The sequence below is a fragment of the Hyla sarda genome, chromosome 3, assembly GCF_029499605.1.
Source record: "Hyla sarda isolate aHylSar1 chromosome 3, aHylSar1.hap1, whole genome shotgun sequence".
NCBI classification, from domain to species: Eukaryota; Metazoa; Chordata; class Amphibia; order Anura; family Hylidae; genus Hyla; species Hyla sarda.
The window spans coordinates 49864707-49883086 of NC_079191.1; the positions used below are offsets into that span (position 1 = coordinate 49864707).

An 18380-nucleotide genomic window follows, 5' to 3' on the forward strand; every position below is an offset into this window, starting at 1 on the left:
TTCTTTTTCTTACTTTCTACAGAGCTAGTTGTATTTTTTTAATCAACTGGCTTAAGAAAGTTAAACAGATTTGTAAATCACTTCTATTAAAAAATCTTAATCCTTTCAGTACTTATGAGCTTCTGAAGTTAAGGTTGTTCTTTTCTGACTAAGTGCTCTCTGATGACACCTGTCTCGGGAGCCGCCCAGTTTAGAAGCAAATCCCCATAGCAAACGTCTTCTAAACTGGGCGGTTCCCGAGACACATGTCATCAGAGAGCACTTAGACAGAAAAGAACAACCTTAACTTCAGAAGCTCATAAGTACTGAAAGGATTAAGATTTTTTAATAGAAGTAATTTACAAATCTGTTTTACTTTCTGAAGCCAGTTGATATATATATATATATATATATATATATATATATATATATATATATATATAAAGTTTTTCCTGGATAAACCCTTTAACGTTTTGTCCCCTGCGTTTTTCTCATGGTAGGCTCACAAAGCCTAGCAGAGCTGAACACAGGGGCAAAGCACTCAGCTTGTTTACTTCGGCCGCTTCATTTCTGTGATCGGTGGGGGTCTCAGCACCTGGACCCCTACCGATCAAAGCTTCCAAAAAGTCACTACTAGATTACATGAAGAAGATAAAATGACACTTCTCAAGGTGGACTCTGGATCCGCCGTGTCTGATCTTCCCCCTATGGCCCGTCCACCTCTATGTTATGGGATACACAGAAGCAGCTCCTGTATACCCCGGCAGTCAGAACCTGTCAGTGCTGTCTCTGTCCAGTATAAGAGAGAAGGAGGGGGGGGGATGTTTTCAGGCGTCGTCTCATCTCCTGTCATTACTTATTTACTCTGGCTAGTCTTTGTCTCGGAGTGTTTTTCCATGCCACTTATGGGCAGTGAAGGGCTTTTTTTTTTTTTTTTGCGGCGTACTGTCACCTTAAACTTCACTTAAAGTGCACGCTCTGTGACTATGGTTTAACGTTATGTTGGATGCTGGGTAGGGGGCCGTACTTCTTGATAAAGTTGGGAAGCTTGCACTGAAACAACTAGTCCTGGAAGCCTCCATGAGGTCCAGATATCAGTTGTATATATATATATATTTTTGAAAACAAGGAATAATAAAGAGTTAATGCACTGTTCAGCCTGATCTTCCTGATTCATGAATAAGATGTCATAACTGCAGTGGAGACTGACACTGTTATTTATATAGAGGCGGAGCGATCCGTGAACAATAGAGTGCTAGTCCAGTTATGTACACATACGTTTTTTTATGAGCTACCGTATTTTGATCCATAGGCCAGTGGTCTCCAAACTGCGGATCTCCAGCTGTTGCAAAACGACAACTCCCAGCGTGCCCGGACAGCCGTTGGCTGTCCGGGCATGCTGGGAGTTGTAGTTTTGCAACAACTGGAGGTCCGCAGTTTGGAGACCACTGCCTTAGATTATGTTCAAACGCTGTTCACACGCAAAAAGTCGCACAGGTCATGGTTTATTTTCAAACTTAAAGGGGTACTCCCCATTAAAAACATTTTTTTTCTTAAATCAACTGGTGCCAGAAAGTTAAACAGATTTGTACATTACTTCTATAAAAAAAATATCTTAATCCTTCCAGTACTTATCAGCTGTTGTATGCTCCACAGGAAGTTATTTTCTTTTTTAATTTCTTTTCTGTCTGACCACAGTGCTCTCTGCTGACACCTCTGTCCATTACAGGAACTGTCCAGAGTAGGAGCAAATCCCCATAGCAAACCTATCCTGCTCTGGACAGTTCCTAAAATGGACAGAGGTGTCAGCAGAGAGCACTGTGGTCAGACAGAAAGGAAATTAAAAAAGAAAAGAACTTCCTGTGGAGCATACAACAGCTGATAAGTACTGGAAGGATTAAGATTTTTTTTTAAATAGAAGTAATGTACAAATCTGTTTAACTTTCTGGCACCATTTGATTTAAAAAAAAAAAAAATGTTTTCCAGGGGAGTACCCCTTTAAATCAATTTTTATGTGGAATGACCAACTGGATAATTTTGGTGCGGACATTCCGCAAACAGCGGGCGCATGCAGGACATGCCGGTGCCAGGACCTCTCAGAGATGCGCCCTCTCCATAGACGGCAATGCATCTCGGAGCGGATTCCACGGAAAGAATTGACATGGCTGGAATCGGGATTTCCCCGGCAGATGTTTCCGCTGTGTGCATGGTGCGGCAGAATCCCATTGAAAACAATGGGACTCTGCTGCAACGGAATTTCAGAGCAGATTTTTGAGCTCGGAAATTCTGCTGTGTGTACATGGCCTCCTATAGTTTATATATGGTGTGGTATATATCAATGCACAGGCCATGAAATAGACAAGGCGTCCAAATAATGATAAATTTCACACTGGGAAAACCAGTCTAACAATAGCTTTAGTAACATATGAATAGCACAAGAGACTGAGCAAATGATAAATTCCCCCAAGTGTTTGAAAATGGAATTTAAAGGGGTACTCCCCTGGAAAACATATATATATATATATATATATATATATATATATATATATATAAATATATATATATATATATATATATATATATATATATATATTTTAATCAGCTGGTGCCAGACAGTTAAACAGATTTTTTAATTATTTCATTTAAAAAATCTTAATCCTTCCAGTACTTATCAGCTGCTGTATGCTCCAGAGGAAGTTGTGTAGTTCGTTCCAGTCTGACCACAGTGCTCTCTGCAGCCACCTCTGTCCATGTCAGGAACAGAGGTGGCAGCAGAGAGGACTGTGGTCAGGCAGAAAATAACTACACAACTTCCTCTGGAGCATACAGCAGCTGATAAGTACTGGAAGGATTAAGATTTTTTAATATGTCATTTCCAAATCTGTTTAACTTTCTGGAGACAGTTGATTTAAAAAAATTGTTTGCCACTGGAGTACTCCTTTAAATACCTGACAATCCCTTACACTGATCAGGGAGAAATGATCTTATCACATATATTGAAAACTACTGAATACAATCTGTTCCAAATTATTATTCAAATTCTATTTAAGTGTCACAAAGATTAAATATTTAGTTTTGCAGTTTAACTCATGGATGGCATTGTGTCTCAGGGCTCTTTTGATCACTGAAAACAATCTCTGACACCTGTGATAATTAGATTGCCAGGTGAGTCCAATTTAAGTTAAAACTACTAATGGTGGGTGTTCCACATTATTAAGCAGACACCATTTTCAAGCAATATGGAGAAGAAAAAGGATATCTCTGCTGCTGAAAAGAGTGAAATAGTTTAATGCCTTGAACAAGGTATAAAAACATTAGATATTTCATGAAATCTTAAGCATGATCATCGCACTATTAAGAGATTTGTGGCAGATTCAGAGCACAGACAGGTTTTCGCACATAAAGGCACATTGAGGAAGATTTCTGCTAGATCCATGCATCGGATCAAGAGGGCAGCTGTTAAAATACAGTTACATAGCAGCAAACAGATATTTGAAGCTGCTGGTGCCTCTGGAGTCCCACAGACATCAAGGTGTAGAGTCGTCCAGAGTCTTGCAACTGTGCATAAACCTTCTATTTGGCCACCACTAACCAATTCTCGCAAGCAGAAATGGCTGCATTGGGCAGAAAAATATATGAAGACTAATTTCCAAACAGTCCTGTTCACTGATGAGTGCCGTGCAACCCTGCATGGTACAGATGGATGGAGTAGTGGATGGTTGGTGGACGGTTGTCACAACAAGGCTGTGACATCAGCAAGGCGGTAGTGGAGTCATGTTTTCGGACTGAATCATGGGAAGAGAGCTGGTTGGCCCCTTTAGGGTCCCTGAAGGTGTAAAACCTCTGTAAAGTATGTGGAGTTTCTGACTGACCACTTTCTTCCCTGGTACAGAAGGAAGAACTATGCTTTCCGTAATAAAATCATCTTTAGGCATGACAATGCACCATCTCATGCTGCAAAGAATACCTCTGCATCAGTGGCTGCTATGGGGTTAAAAGGAGAGAAAGTCATGGTGTCGCCTCCATCCTCCCCTGACCTCAATCCTATTGAGAACCTTTGGAGCATCCTCAAGCAAAATATCTATGAGGGAGGGAGGCAGTTTACATCCAAACAGCAGCTCTGGGAGGCTATTCTGACATCTTGCAAACAAATTCAAGCAGAAACTGTCCAAAAACTCACAAGTTTTTGGACAGACTCGTGAAGCTGCTATCAAATAAGGGGTCCTGTGTTAAAATGTAATGTGACCTGCTAAAATGTTTTAAAAAAGTTAAAATGTTTAAAAAAGTTTGATTGAAATAGCTTTTGATTTCAGTAAATATGCTACAAACACAACAAATGACAATTTTCAGTTCTTTACAACCTATAAAGTGTTTTGAAACTTACTGGCCGGCATTTATCATTGTCTTTAGACTGTTTTATGTGTCTACAAAAGGCACAAAAAAGACACAAGCAGGGTTTATTTGCTCCTTTTGGTTTACACATTTCTGCTGATTTTGAGTTGTAATCCACAGATTTTAGCAATACACATGATATGGAAGGGATTTATGAACTGCGCCTTTTTGTGAAAAGGTGCAAAAAAGGCGCAAAGCCTATGAAAAGTCTCTAAAACTACATCAGCCCATACTTAGCTTAGCTTTTTGGTGTATGTGAAGAGAGAAATTTCAAAAAATGTTTACCAGTGGCCGGCATTTATCATTGTAGGTGTAAGTGAAGCATTTATCATTGTAGGTGTAAGTAAAGCATTTATCATTGTAGGTGTAAGTGAAGCATTTATCATTGTAGGTGTAAGTGAAGCATTTATCATTGTAGGTGTAAGTGAAGCATTTATCATTGTAGGTGTAAGTGAAGCATTTATCATTGTAGGTGTAAGTGAAGCATTTATCATTGTAGGTGTAAGTGAAACATTTATCATTGTGGGTGTAAGTGAAGCATTTATCATTGTAGGTGTAAGTGAAGCATTTATCATTGTAGGTGTAAGTGAAGCATTTATCATTGTAGGTGTAAGTGAAGCATTTATTATTGTAGGTGTAAGTGAAGCATTTATCATTGTAGGTGTAAGTGAAGCATTTTTCTACGTCTTATTTTTGTGTGCTGGTAAAGTGTAGGAGCGCCAAATTTATTAAATGGTCACAGAGCATTTGATAAATTTTGTGCAGGTCACATTTTCTGAAATCTCTCTCTTCACATACACCAAAAAGCTAAGGCTAAGTCTGGGCTGGTGTAGTTTGAGACTTTTCAGTGGCTTTGCGCCTTTTTTGCCCTTTTTTTTCACAAAAAGGTGCAGTTTATAAAACCCTTTCATGTCATGTGTATTGCCAAAAACAGTGGATTGCAACTCAAAATCAGCAGAAATGTGTAAACCAAAAGGCGCAAATAAACCCTGCTTGCGCCTTTTTTGTGCCCTTCTGCTTGCGCCTTTTTTGCGCCCTTTGTAGACACAAAAAAAACAGTCTAAAGACAATGATAAATGTCGGCCACTGTGCGGAATATTTTGGAACAGTGAATTGTAAGTTTATGTTTAAAAAAAAATAAAATACTGTTATCATTAGGAGGTTTGTTCAATAAAATTTGAATTGTACTCTTAATAGTTGATATTACGGCCGGGACCCGCGGCTAATACAGGACATCACCGATCGCGGTGATGCCCTGTATTAACCCTTCAGACGCGGCGATCAAAGCTGACCGCCGCGTCTGAAGCGAAAGTGACACTAACCCGGTGCTCAGTCGGGCTGTTCGGGACCGCCGCAGTGAAATCACGGCATCCCGAACAGCTTATAGGACACCGGGAGGGACCTTACCTGCCTCCTCGGTGTCTGCTCCTTGCCGGGATCCCCTGCATGGTGGCACTCTCCTTCTACGTCATCACGTCGTCACGCACGCCGTCCCGTCATACAATAGGAGCGGAGTGCGTAGCGACGTGATTACGGTGACGGAGAGCGTGGATCCTGGGAAGAAGACGTCCGGAGCGGCGGGGACACCACGGGGACAGCGATGGAGCGACATCCAGGGCAGCGGTGACGGGTCCGGAGCGGCGGGGACACGTGAGTATTACCTCCTATCCAGTGGTCTTCAACCTGCGGACCTCCAGATGTTGCAAAACTACAACTCCCAGCATGCCCGGACAGCCAACGGCTGTCCGGGCATGCTGGGAGTTGTAGTTTTGCAACATCTGGAGGTCCGCAGGTTGAAGATCACTGTTGGGTTCAGAATCTTTTTTTCTAGATTTTGCACCTTTAAAATTGGGTGCGTCTTATAGGGCGAAAAATACGGTACATCAGTTATTTAGGTAAATGAGAAAAATATAATTTGCATAAGAATTTGGGAACAGGGTGTAGTATAGGTTACACAAAAGGTTTAGAATAACCAAATGATCATACATGAGCCTCTCCGCTCGCTAATCCTGCTGTTTTTTCTTCTCAGTGTGATCAAGAAAATTGCTCAGTATATCGGAGAAGTCATGGGTGACTCCGCAGAGAAGGCCCAAGAAAACCTGCTGGCAAATGGAGGTGAGAACGCCACATTGTACCTTTATACCTGAAAGGACATTGCTGAGGACATTGTTATATACAAAGTATCCTGTCTGAACTGCAGGAGGTCTTCTCCCATTTATACCATTGCCAAATCCTCCCCTTGGTACACCTATATTTTTTTCATAGGGCACGTGGAGACATTTTTGATTTTGTATGAATGATGTTATGCTCTATTGAAGTGGTTCTCAACCTTTATCGCCACTGTACCCCCAAAGGGTGAAAGTATGTCCGCGGGTACCCCTCGCGTGTAAGTTCACGCGGAACTTACACGTGAGGGGTACCCGCGGACAAAATAAGTCATAAAAGTACTTAATTTCATAATGATGTGTGTGCTTACCTTTCTAATGGGATACTTAAAGGGGTACTCTCGTGGAAAACTTTGTTTTTTAAATCAACTGGTGCCAGAAAGTTAAAGGGTACCTCTCATCAAAAAAACTTTTGATGTATTATAGATTAATGTATGCAGAATAACTTTACAATTGCATGTTATTAAAAAAGATGCTTCTTTCTATTTAATTTTCCTCTTTGAAGAAATGACCACTAGGGGTCTCCCTACCAGTCCTGGCAGCAAGCATTTCAGACTCATGCTGGAGTCCTAAACACTACGAGCTGCCAGTCTGCTTTGTTCACAAAGGAGAACACTCAGAGCTGCCAGCCTGCTTTGTTCACAGCCTGTTTGGCTGTGAACAAAGCAGGCTGGCAGCTCTGAGTGTTTAGGACTCCAGCATGAGTCAGAAATGCTTGCTGACAGGACTGATCGGGAAAAATACAATAGAAAGAAGCATATTTTTCATTAACATGCTATTAGAAAGTTATTCAACATTCATTAATCTAAAATATATCAAAAGTTTATTGGATGAGAGGTACCCTTTAAACAGATTTGTAAATTACTTCTATTAAAAAAATCTTAATCCTTCCAGTACTTATTAGCTGCTGAATACCACAGAGGAAATGTTTTTTATTTTTGGAACACAGAGCTGTCTGCTGACATCATGACCACAGTGCTCTCTGCTGACATCTCTGTCCATTTTAAGAACTGTCCAGGGTAGGAGAAAATCCCCATAGCAAACATATGCTGCTCTAGACGGTTCCTAAAATGGACAGAGATGTCAGCAGAGAGCACTGTGGTCATCATGATGTCAGCAGAGAACTCTGTGTTCTAAAAAGAAAACCATTTCCTCTGTAGTATACAGACCCTAAAAAGTACAGGATAGATTAAGATTTTTTAATAGAAGCAATTTACAAATCTGTTTAACTTTCTGGCACAAGTAGATTAAAAAAAATAAATGTTTTCCACGGTATTACCCCTTTAATCCCTTTGTGCCATTATCCCCCCTCCATCTTAATCCCCTTATACGTACAATAAAACCCTCCCATACTGTGGTGTTACACTTAGTTTAACATGCTTACCAGGCCTGTGTCTATCCCATTGGGCCGCACTGACCCGGCAGCCACTGCAGCTCACGTAAGATGGCCGCAGCTCCGGTCATGGTACAATATAGTGAGCTGCTGCCGTGACTGCGGAGTCCAATCCCCACTCTGTGCTGACAAATACTGGCCAATGTATGTAATGTCAGCGAATTGCCATACCCCTGCATAACCCTTGGTGTACCCCTAGGGGTACACGTACCCCTGGTTGAGAACCCCCTGCTGTATTGTATGTCATATTATGGAGATATATTCCTCTAGAAACATTGCTCGTAACACCGTACGTAGGCACGTGAGACACCTATGTGTCGGTAGTATGCACTAGATTCCCAAGTTTAGGGAACAAAAGTTAGATTGTTAGAGTTAGATAATGGGGCATTGGAGTGGTTGATGGTTGGGTACTGAGAGATAGTCTAGTACAGTGGTCTCAAACTGTGTCCCACCAAATGATGCAAAACTCCAACTCCCAGCATGCCCGGACAGCCAACGGCTGTCCGGGCATGCTAGGAGTTGAAGTTTTGCAACATTTGGTGGGCCACCGTTTGAGACTGGGATGTGCACACAGACTCCAAAGGGGGCTGAGCTATGATGCTCTCACTGATTGGGACCTTTGTGGGGTAATGTGGGTCCCATTCAGCTGACAGGACTGCCAGAGGTCCCATACTTCATGAATTGCGTTGTGTTAACATATGTGAGGTTTTTACAAACATTTTATTTATTTTTTTATAATGAGAAGTGCCCTTTTTTTCTACTTGAGCCCCTGCCTCCCAAAATGTCTGTGCACGTCCCTGGTTTGAGACCACTGCACTAGACTATCTCTCAGTACCCAACCATTAATCATTCCAATGCCCTAGAATTGTTGCAGAACGTCAACTCCCAGTATGCCCGGACAGCCAACTGGACACGTTCTCAGTGAGAAGCGAATGTTGTCTACCGGTAGACGGCACGCACTCCATTCATTTCTATTGGAGCGCCGATGATTCTGAGTGCTGTACTCGGGTCTCTTCGGCCCTCCCATAGAAGTGAATGGAGGGGGTGCCGTCTACCACTTGCGCTCCTTACTGAGAGCCGGGTCCTGTTAGGAGATCACAGGGGGATCCCAGCGGTTGGACACCCACCCCCCCCCACCCCACCCCCGCGAGATCAGCTACTTACCCCCTATCCTGTTGATAGGGGATAAGTTAATTTTGACTGGAGTTCTCCTTTAAGGGGAAAAAGACAACTCAAGAGAAGCCCTCTAATAGCGTATAGGGTTGTCAGAAAAAAAGATGGCCTTCCCTTAGAGCACGCAACACACCTCACACTACTGTTGCTTAGACTAATCTGTGAACTTGGGCAACACCTCCCCCACTACACTATAAGGGTGAGAATTTAGGGGTTCCCATTGGCAGGCAGGGTCACATGGGGTGCACTGCTCCTCTCTTAAGGGTACAGTAGCACAGGCATAACATATATACAGATAACAACAATGGAATTCATTAGAAAAATATATTACTTTTCAATAAAGTGCAAACATAATTGGTAGAACAATAAGTCCTTTGGTGGGCCCAACACCTTGTACTGCAAAGCTGCCCGAAGCCACAGGACAGCCATTGGTGCTGGGACACCACACATCAAGGCATGGATGTATTCTGGGGATGACCTCTGGGGGTGGTCATAAGGGTCATACTGACTAGAATGGTGACCACCATTAGATGTGTTATTGCAACGAGGCCGGGGATTTTGTTCAGAGATGAATCGCAAAAATGATGAACCTAGATCCTCACAGTTGATCTTTTTTCAGGGAAAAAGAAGAGAGTTAGACACATGCACAGTATGTAACCTTCTCTTGTGTGCCGTGTGTTCTATTTCAGCATGGATTTTCCAGGTTCTGATGCCACCGGAGACTATGATTCTAGTTGTAGGGGTACAGTGATCAGGTTACGATGGATGTGTGACTAGACGGCCGCGTAGCCTGGTCACCATATCCGTATGACTCAGATAACATCTCTGTTCTAAGATTTTCCTTTCCTCTGTTACAGCTGCACAAGAACTGACATCTCTGTTCCTCGGGTTCTTCTGGCTCCGCTAGTTGAGCCTTATATATGGAAATGGTATCTGGAAGAGAAGCAGAGACAATCACCCAAATCAAAACTCTGTAGATACTATTGGCTTTATACATTATGGGGGGGGGAGATTTATCAAAACTTGTGCAAAGTAAAAGTTGCCCATAGCAACCAATCAGATCGCTTCTTTCATTTTGCAGAGGCCTTGTTATAAAAGAGATCTGATTGGTTGCTATGGGCAACTGGGCAACTTTTTCCTCTGGACAGGTTTTGATAAATCTCCCCCTATGTTTAGTTGTAGTAGAGAAACAGTTAAAGGACAACTGTAGTGGTACACATTTATATATGCCTGTGCCCGGGCCTCAAAAATAAACAAAATAAACTCATATATACCTTCCTACGAGCCCCCGTTGGTCAGCCCCCCGTGATAGGCTGAGCCCACTGTCATGTAAGAAGCCGGCCAGAGCTCCTTACATGACAGTGGGCTCAGCCTACCACCGACCGGGGCGGGACATCGCTACAGCCGGTGATACGCCGACGGCTCTGCGGCGTCCCCAGGAAGTGGAATGATGTCAGCACTGCCGGACCGTGAGGCCTGTGCCGGACCAACCGGGGCTCGAAGGAAGGTTTGTATGAGTTTATTTTGTTTATTTTTGAGGCCCGGGCACGGGCATATATAAATGTGTACAACTACAGTTGTCCTTTAAGTATCCCATAGCAACCACTTAGTTTATTTTGAATTGCAGTTGAATCTGGTTGCTATAGGCAACATCAATATTCCTCTGTACCACACGTTTTACACATGGCGACAAAGCAGGCCATTTTTCTGAAAATTTTATGAAATTCTTAAAATTGTATAGAAATTCTCCATGGATGCCATTTCTTCCTTGTTTAGTGCCACATTATACATGACGTGGCAGATACAGTTAGAACTGGATGCATGGAATGACCTTGACAGCATGGGAAATGCATAGCCATACAGTGTGATACTTGTGCTATTTCACTAATACATATGTTCGTGACGCCAGGGCGTGGTTTTAACCGAGAACCACCCGAACGGTAGCAACGCTAGTTAGGCAGGGCAAATAAGAGTCCAAGGCCAGGTCAGGGTTAACGGTAGCTTAACTGAGGTAGACAGGTGTTACAGTCTATACAGTTTGGCCAGGATCCCAGAGAGATGACCAGTAATACAGGGGACCTCGCAGCTTGCTGGGACTTGCAGTGACTAGGACAGACTTTAGGACAGCAACGCTGACTATAATAGACTTGACTTGACTGAAGATAGTGACAGCAGACGGAGATGACTTGACTTACTGACTTGTGGCTGTAATTTAGGCTTGAGGCCTCCAGATGTGCTGGACACTGGCTCTGAGACGTCTGGACTGGACTTGACCTCAGTCAAAAGAAAGACCCTACTACCAACCTGCCTTTCATTCCATTAAAATACAGGTCTAAAAACAGACTTTAACCAAAGTCCTCAGCAGCTATAGTCTGCTAGGGACTTAACAATTCGAGGATTCCTTATATCTTCTCCAGCTTTCCCTGGATGAGATATGTGCTTCCTGAAACCTGTTACCTATGACAAGTACAGTGGTCCCCAACATACGATGGTAATCCGTTCCAAATGGACCATCGTTTGTTGAAACCATCGTATGTTGAGGGATCCGTGCAATGTAAAGTATAGGACAGTGGTCTACAACCTGCGGACCTCCAGATGTTGCAAAACTACAACACCCAGCATGCCCGGACAGCCAACGGCTGTCCGGGCATGCTGGGTGTTGTAGTTTTGCAACATCTGGAGGTCCGCAGGTTGTAGACCACTGTTAGAGGAAGTTGTACTCACCTGTCCCCGCCGCTCCGGACCGTCACCGCTCGTCACCGCTGCCCTGGATGTCGCCCTCCATTGCTGTCGCCGTGTCCCCGGGGTGTCCCCGACGTTCCGGCAAGGCCTCTGCTTCCCCGACATCCGCGCTCTCCTTCGCCGCCATCACGTCGCTACGCACGCCGCTCCTATTGGATGACGGGACGGCGTGCGCAGCGACGTGATGACGACGATGGAGAGCGCCGACGATGCAGGGGATCCCGAAGAGGACGCGCCGGAGCCCGAGGACAGGTAAGAGACATCACTGGAGCACACGGGGCACCGTAAACGGCTATCCGGTGGCAGCTGAAGCAGTCTGCGCTGCCGGATAGCCATTTATGCGATGGCCCCGACATACAAAAGCATCGTATGTTGATGCTGCCTTCAACATGCGATGGCCTCTGAGAGGCCAACGCATGTTGAAATGATCGTATGTCGGGGCCATCGTAGGTCGAGGGGTCACTGTATACCTTGGGGAAATATAGTGATCCCCGACCACCATTCCTTGGACACAATACGCACAAGTAGAGAACTACAGACATTAGGATGTACCAGGGAAACACAATTTCATTCATATAATATTTTCCATTTTGCCATTTTCAAATAGTTTTTTTTCCTGATATATTATTCCCTGATATCTCAATGTACAGTAATAGAAAATATAAGGAAAAGTCATGTATTTTGCTCTTCATACATCCAGAATAGCATGATAGGAGTTGTAGTTTACTTGGAGGAACAGAGCATACCTACAATATATCTCACTGCTAGAGGAATGGAAACATTGCACAGTTCATGTTCTTTTCAGGCCATATCAGTTTCCGGACTTCTAGTACCTGAGATGGAAAAGCAATAGTTGGGGTCATCTATCAGGGAGAAGAGACAACCCTGTGTGCAGCTCATATCCTGCACCTCCTCAGGCCTACAGTGCTGTTAACTCTTTAATCTCACCAGGGCCTATTACAAACAATATATATATATATTTAAGTTTTAGGTGTCGTAGCGGGGTGTGATGAGGGCAGATGTTGTTACCCTAGGGGCAGATGGCATTAACCCATTGTATTCGTGACGCCAGGGTGTGGTTTAGCCTAAAACCACCTGAAGGTATACCGCTGGATCCTGGGCTAGGCACGGGGGGCAATAAAGACTCCAACGCCAAGTTACGGACAATGGTAGCTTTACTGAGGGTAGACAGATGGTAAAGTCTATACAGTTCAGCCAGGGCCCAAGGAGGTGACCAGTGACGCAGAGACCATAGGGGCTTGCTGGGACTTGTAGTAGGACTGGACAATTGAACGCAGACCACGCTGACTTGACAGATGACAGGGACTGACTTGACTCATAAAGCTGTGACTTTATCTTACTTGACTTGATGGTGGCTGCAGGACTGGACTTTGAGGCCTCCAACACTCTGGACACTCACACTAGACAAGACTGCACTGGACCTCAGCAGGAAGAGAGAGAAGAGAGAGAAGCTCCACCCAGGGCTTATATGGGGGATACATGCAGGGAGCCCATAGGTCACTCTTGGGATCACCTGGTCACTGGTACCTCCTGGGTAACCATCACATGACATAACTCTTAAAGATACAACACATTTTATAACACAATACACTGTAGAACATATGGACCGGGGGGACAGGTACAAGGGGCCCTGGGGACACTGAAGGAGGCTGCCTGACAGGACAGCAGGAGCGCGGTGTAACACAACATAGCACTGGGCCACCACATAGGTAATTTGCAACAAATCTTTTTTCTGGAGTACCCAACTATGCATGTCTTACACTATTGACTTAAATACTTATTAAGCTTGCTACCAGACTTCCCCACCGATTACAGTTGACTAGTGAGAATTTAGTAACGGGACCCCCTGTGATCAGCTCTTTTTCTGAGACCTGCATTAAAGGGGGTACCCCACCCCCTCCCATATACATGAATGGAGGGGGTGTGGCATGACTTCACAAACATGGAAGCCCGACCCCGGCGTTTTGTTCAGAGGTGTTCATAAATGTTCAGAGCACCGGGGTGCTGGGCCGGAGATCATGTGGGGTCCCTGCAGCCAGACCCCAACGATCAGACATTTTATCAACTATCCTTTGGATAGAGGATAAGATGTCTAGGGGCAGAGTACCCCTTTAAGGCCTGGATCACACCTGGGCCTGGGGTATGTGTGACAGCTGTACAACACAGTAAAAATTTATAAAAACAACTCACATGACTTATGACCCTGCAGGTGTTTTTCACCTCTGAACAAAATGCCTTGTTCGGCTTCCATGTTTATGATGTCATGCCACCCCCCCTCCATTCATGTATATGGGAGGGGGCGGATAATAACTATTTAAGTCAATAGGCTGTGTAACCCCAGGACCTAAAGCTTATAGATACCTGGGCAGCTATGTGCCAATGGCTTTAAATGTCTTATAGGCTGCAATACATTTCCTTATGAATGTGCCAAACCATGACTGGATGGGATTTTAGATACATCCCTTCCTCTCTAACCCACTCTTAACCACGTAACAACCCCTTCTCCCAATAGAAAAGACACTGACACCTACTGTGGGAAAATTGGGCCGTGTGGCCCATTTATTTAACAAACCAATAAATAACATTTGAATACTTACATATAAACATAACCAAACTGGAGGGCACTCCCCTCCCCCAACCGGATTTGTGCAACACGCTTCTTACCCCTGGCCGCGAGCCCCTGGCCCGGGGGCACCCCGGTAACCTTCTGCACAATCCCTCGAACTCCTGAGGCCCAGAACCACCACCAGGAGGCCCAATTGAACCATCTCAAACATTTATCTTTCAAACTACTAACTCCCCCGGGACCCTTTCACATGCCTCCCCCTTATCAGAATCCCACCCACCAAGCGTTTAAAAGAGGGCGGGCGGGCGGGACCTTCTTCTCGCTTCCACACGCCGACTGGTGAGTACTCTCCCCCCCTGGGGCACCCCCCTATATACACTCCTCCCCCTCCCCTCCAGATGACCTCCCTTTCACCCCTTTTCTCCCTTAAAGGAGCAGCAGCCATTTAACCCTTTAACCCCCATTCCCTTGAAATATACCTCTAACCACATTAACTCTTACTAACATCTGGGATGGCCACTAAAACCCCCGTTAAGGCGCCACTACGCCAGGGGTTCCCCCGCTCCGTTTGCTCCCAGTCTTAAATGTCTAGTAATAGGATCACCAACACTGCCATCTGTTGTCATACAGTATAGTAATAACATACCGAAAAATTCCTTTAATTTAAGATCAAGGGGGGATATTTATCAAAACCTGTGCAGAGGAAGAGTGGTGTAGTTGCCCATAGCAACCAATCAGATTGCTTCTTTCATTTTCCACCGGCCTCTTTAGAGGCCGGTGGAAAATGAAAGAAGCAATCTGATTGGTTGCTATGGGCAACTGCACCACTCTTCCTCTGCACAGGTTTTGATAAATCTCCCCCAAGGAATACTAATAGGCACCAGACTATCAACCATTCTGGATTATAGACAATCATTAAAAAGGACATAAAACTCACTTGTAGCATAAGAGGCCAAATTCCTTCTTGTGCAATTTCTCATTATTTGGCAGGTGCTGGATTTCCAAAACTTTCTAAATGATCAGATGCCAGATTAAAGGGGTTATCCAGGAAAAAACTTTTTTTTATATATCAACTGGCTCCAGAAAGTTAAACAGATTTGTAAATTACTTCTATTAAAAAAATCTTAATCCTTTCAGTACTTATGAGCTTCTGAAGTTAAGGTTGTTCTTTTCTGTCTAAGTGCTCTCTGATGACACGTGTCTCGGGAACCGCCCAGTTTAGAAGCAAATCCCCATAGCAAACCTCTTCTACTCTGCTCTCTGCTGACATCTCTGCTTGTCTCGGGAACTACACACTGTTGCCAGACAGAAAACAACAACTCAACTTCAGCAGTTGATAATTATTGAAAAGATTAAGATTTTTTAATAGAAGTAATTTACAAATCTGTTTAACTTTCTGGAACCAGTTGATATATATAAAAAAGTTTTTTCATGGAATACCCCTTTAAGGCTAGAATTCCACTTACGGTAGGTTTTTTGGGCCAAATACGCCATATGTTAGGTGCAAGTCAATAAGAAACTGCAAAATGCCATATCCACTTGGCGTTTTTTATTTTGGCAATTTTTAAATCCTTCTGACGTTTTTCAGCTATTTTTGGGCTCAGTGGGCGATTTTCAAAAATGATCTCATGTTGAGACTGTATCATTTATTCTTGAAAACTTGGTGTTTTTCTTCCATAGAAGTCTATGGGAGTAAAAAAAATGCCAAAAAAGAAGCCATGTGGGTTTTAAAATTTTTGCGGTGGGTTTTTGTTTTTTTACTTTAGCATTCTAAAAAAAGGATGGAGTAAGCTTTTTTTTTTTAAAAAATATTTTGTAGGTTACCATAAAAAAAAAAAAATGAAAATAAAAACTGCATTTTTTTTTTTTAAATCAGGGAACAATTTCAGTGAGCGAGCAGGGACATAGAAATGTAGCCGGCAATATTAAAAATGGATATAGGGGCCATGTAATTATAAAAATTATTTTTTTTTTAATTCATTTTGTAACACTTTTGTTTATTATTAAAGGGGTATTCCAGGAAAAAACTTTTTTATATATATCAACTGGCTCCAGAAAGTTAAACAGATTTGTAAATTACTTCTATAAAAAAATCTTAATCCTTTCAGTACTTATGAGTTTCTGAAGTTAAGGTTGTTCTTTTCTGTCTAAGTGCTCTCTGATGACACGTGTCTCGGGAACCCCCCAGTTTAGAAGCAAATTCCCATAGCAAACCTCTTCTAAACTGGGCGGTTCCTGAGACATGTGTCATCAGAAATTACTTAGACAGAAAAAAACAACCTAAACTTCAGAAGCTCATAAGTACTGAAAGGATTAAGATTTTTTAATAGAAGTAATTTACAAATCTGTTTAACTTTCCAGAGCCAGTTGATAACCCCTTTAATGTATTTGAATAATGTGATTTATAAAATGTGATTTTATATTAACTACTGTTACTTTTATTAACTATATGTTCGATATGATTTCGGTACTACCACTACTCCCAGCATGGAACAGAGTCTGGTCCGTGCTTGGAGCTGTAGTACCTGCACTAAAGAACAGATCGCACCGGGTCTCATCCTTGAGACCTGTTGTTATCCGGACTTATAATCCAGAGAAGTGGGCGGCACTCTACAGCGCTCCGCAATCTCTGCTATGAACGCCACTGATTCATATTTGCTGCTGAGAGTTGTGATTGGCTGGCACCAAAATTTTGTTATAAAAAAATAGAAAGTTTCTTCCCTTCAGTTTTTCCTATCCCTACTGCATCATTTCTATTTATTTATTTATTTATTTATTTTGATACCCATCAAAATCCGTAAAAAACGGTAATTTCCACACAAAGGTAAAAACACCTGTAAAAACACCTGAAAAATGGCAAAACACAGGGAAAATCATTGGCAGTTTTTGATGCGTTTTTTTTTTTTGTGTTTTTACCTTTAAAAAAACATCACACAAAACCTCAGTGGAATCCAAGCCTATAGGAAGTTCACTGCTTTTATCTTGAATACATGTAACTTATGTTCTTCTTCTGTTTTTGCAGTTGACTTGGTCAGCTATTTGGCCCGATTTGAGTGGGACATGGCAAAATACCCTGTGAAGCAGCCTCTGAAGAATTTAACAGATTCCCTAAGCAAGGTGAGGAACAATCTTGAGATAATCCATTTAATTTAGAAATATTAAAGAGTACCTGTCACCAAATAAACTTTTCTAAACTAACTCAGGCTATGTTCCCTAACTACTCCTAACCTCCCTCCCACTCTTAAAAAAATGTAAGAGCTTTAAAAAGCTCTGTATCACACCTTTATTCTTGGAGAAAGTGGGCGTTTCCCAGCAGGCATGACATCACTGAAGTCTGCTGGGGGACCACTTCTGCCCTCACATGGTTGCAGTGCTGTGATGACTAGTGTTACGCCGAGCGCTCCGGGTCCCTGCTCCTCCCCGGAGCGCTCGCGGCGTTCTTTTGTGTGCAGCGCCCCGGTCAGACCCGCTGACCGGGAGCGCTGCACTGTTATCACTGGCGGGGATGCGATCCACGTAGCGGGACGCGCCCGTCCGAGGGTCGCACCCCAATCACCTCACCTGCTCCGTCCTCCTGCTGTTCTGTCCCGGCGCGCGCAGCTCCGCTCTCTAGGGCGCGCGCGCGCCGGCTCTCTGAACTTTAAAGGGCCAGTGCACCATTAATTGGTGCCTGGCCCAATCAGTACCTACACCTGCAAAACATATAAAAAAAAAACTTCCTGTCCTTGCCGGATCTTGTTGCCCTAGTGCCCTGAGAAAGCGTTTTGTGTATCCCAAGCCTGTGTATCCAGACCCTTGCAGTTGCCCCTGACTACGATCCTTGCTGCCTGCCCTGACCTTCTGCTACGTCCGACCTTGCTCTTGCCTTGTCCCTGTGTACCGCGCCTGTCTCAGCTGTCAGTAGGGTTGAGTCGCTATCGGGTGGAACGACCTGGGGGTTACCTGCCGC

The 18380-nt window shown here is 43.6% G+C and overlaps 1 protein-coding gene across 2 annotated transcripts in view; it reads left to right on the forward strand.

Moving 5' to 3' along the window:
• Positions 1–18380, forward strand: part of ATP6V1C2 (ATPase H+ transporting V1 subunit C2) — a 70115-nt gene that overhangs the window by 29776 nt on the left and 21959 nt on the right. For both annotated transcript variants that reach the window (XM_056564189.1, XM_056564188.1), the window contains exons 4-5: positions 6401–6486; positions 17454–17548. In XM_056564189.1, coding sequence (XP_056420164.1) covers positions 6401–6486; positions 17454–17548 — 181 coding nt within the window. The remainder of the gene's footprint in view (positions 1–6400; positions 6487–17453; positions 17549–18380) is intronic.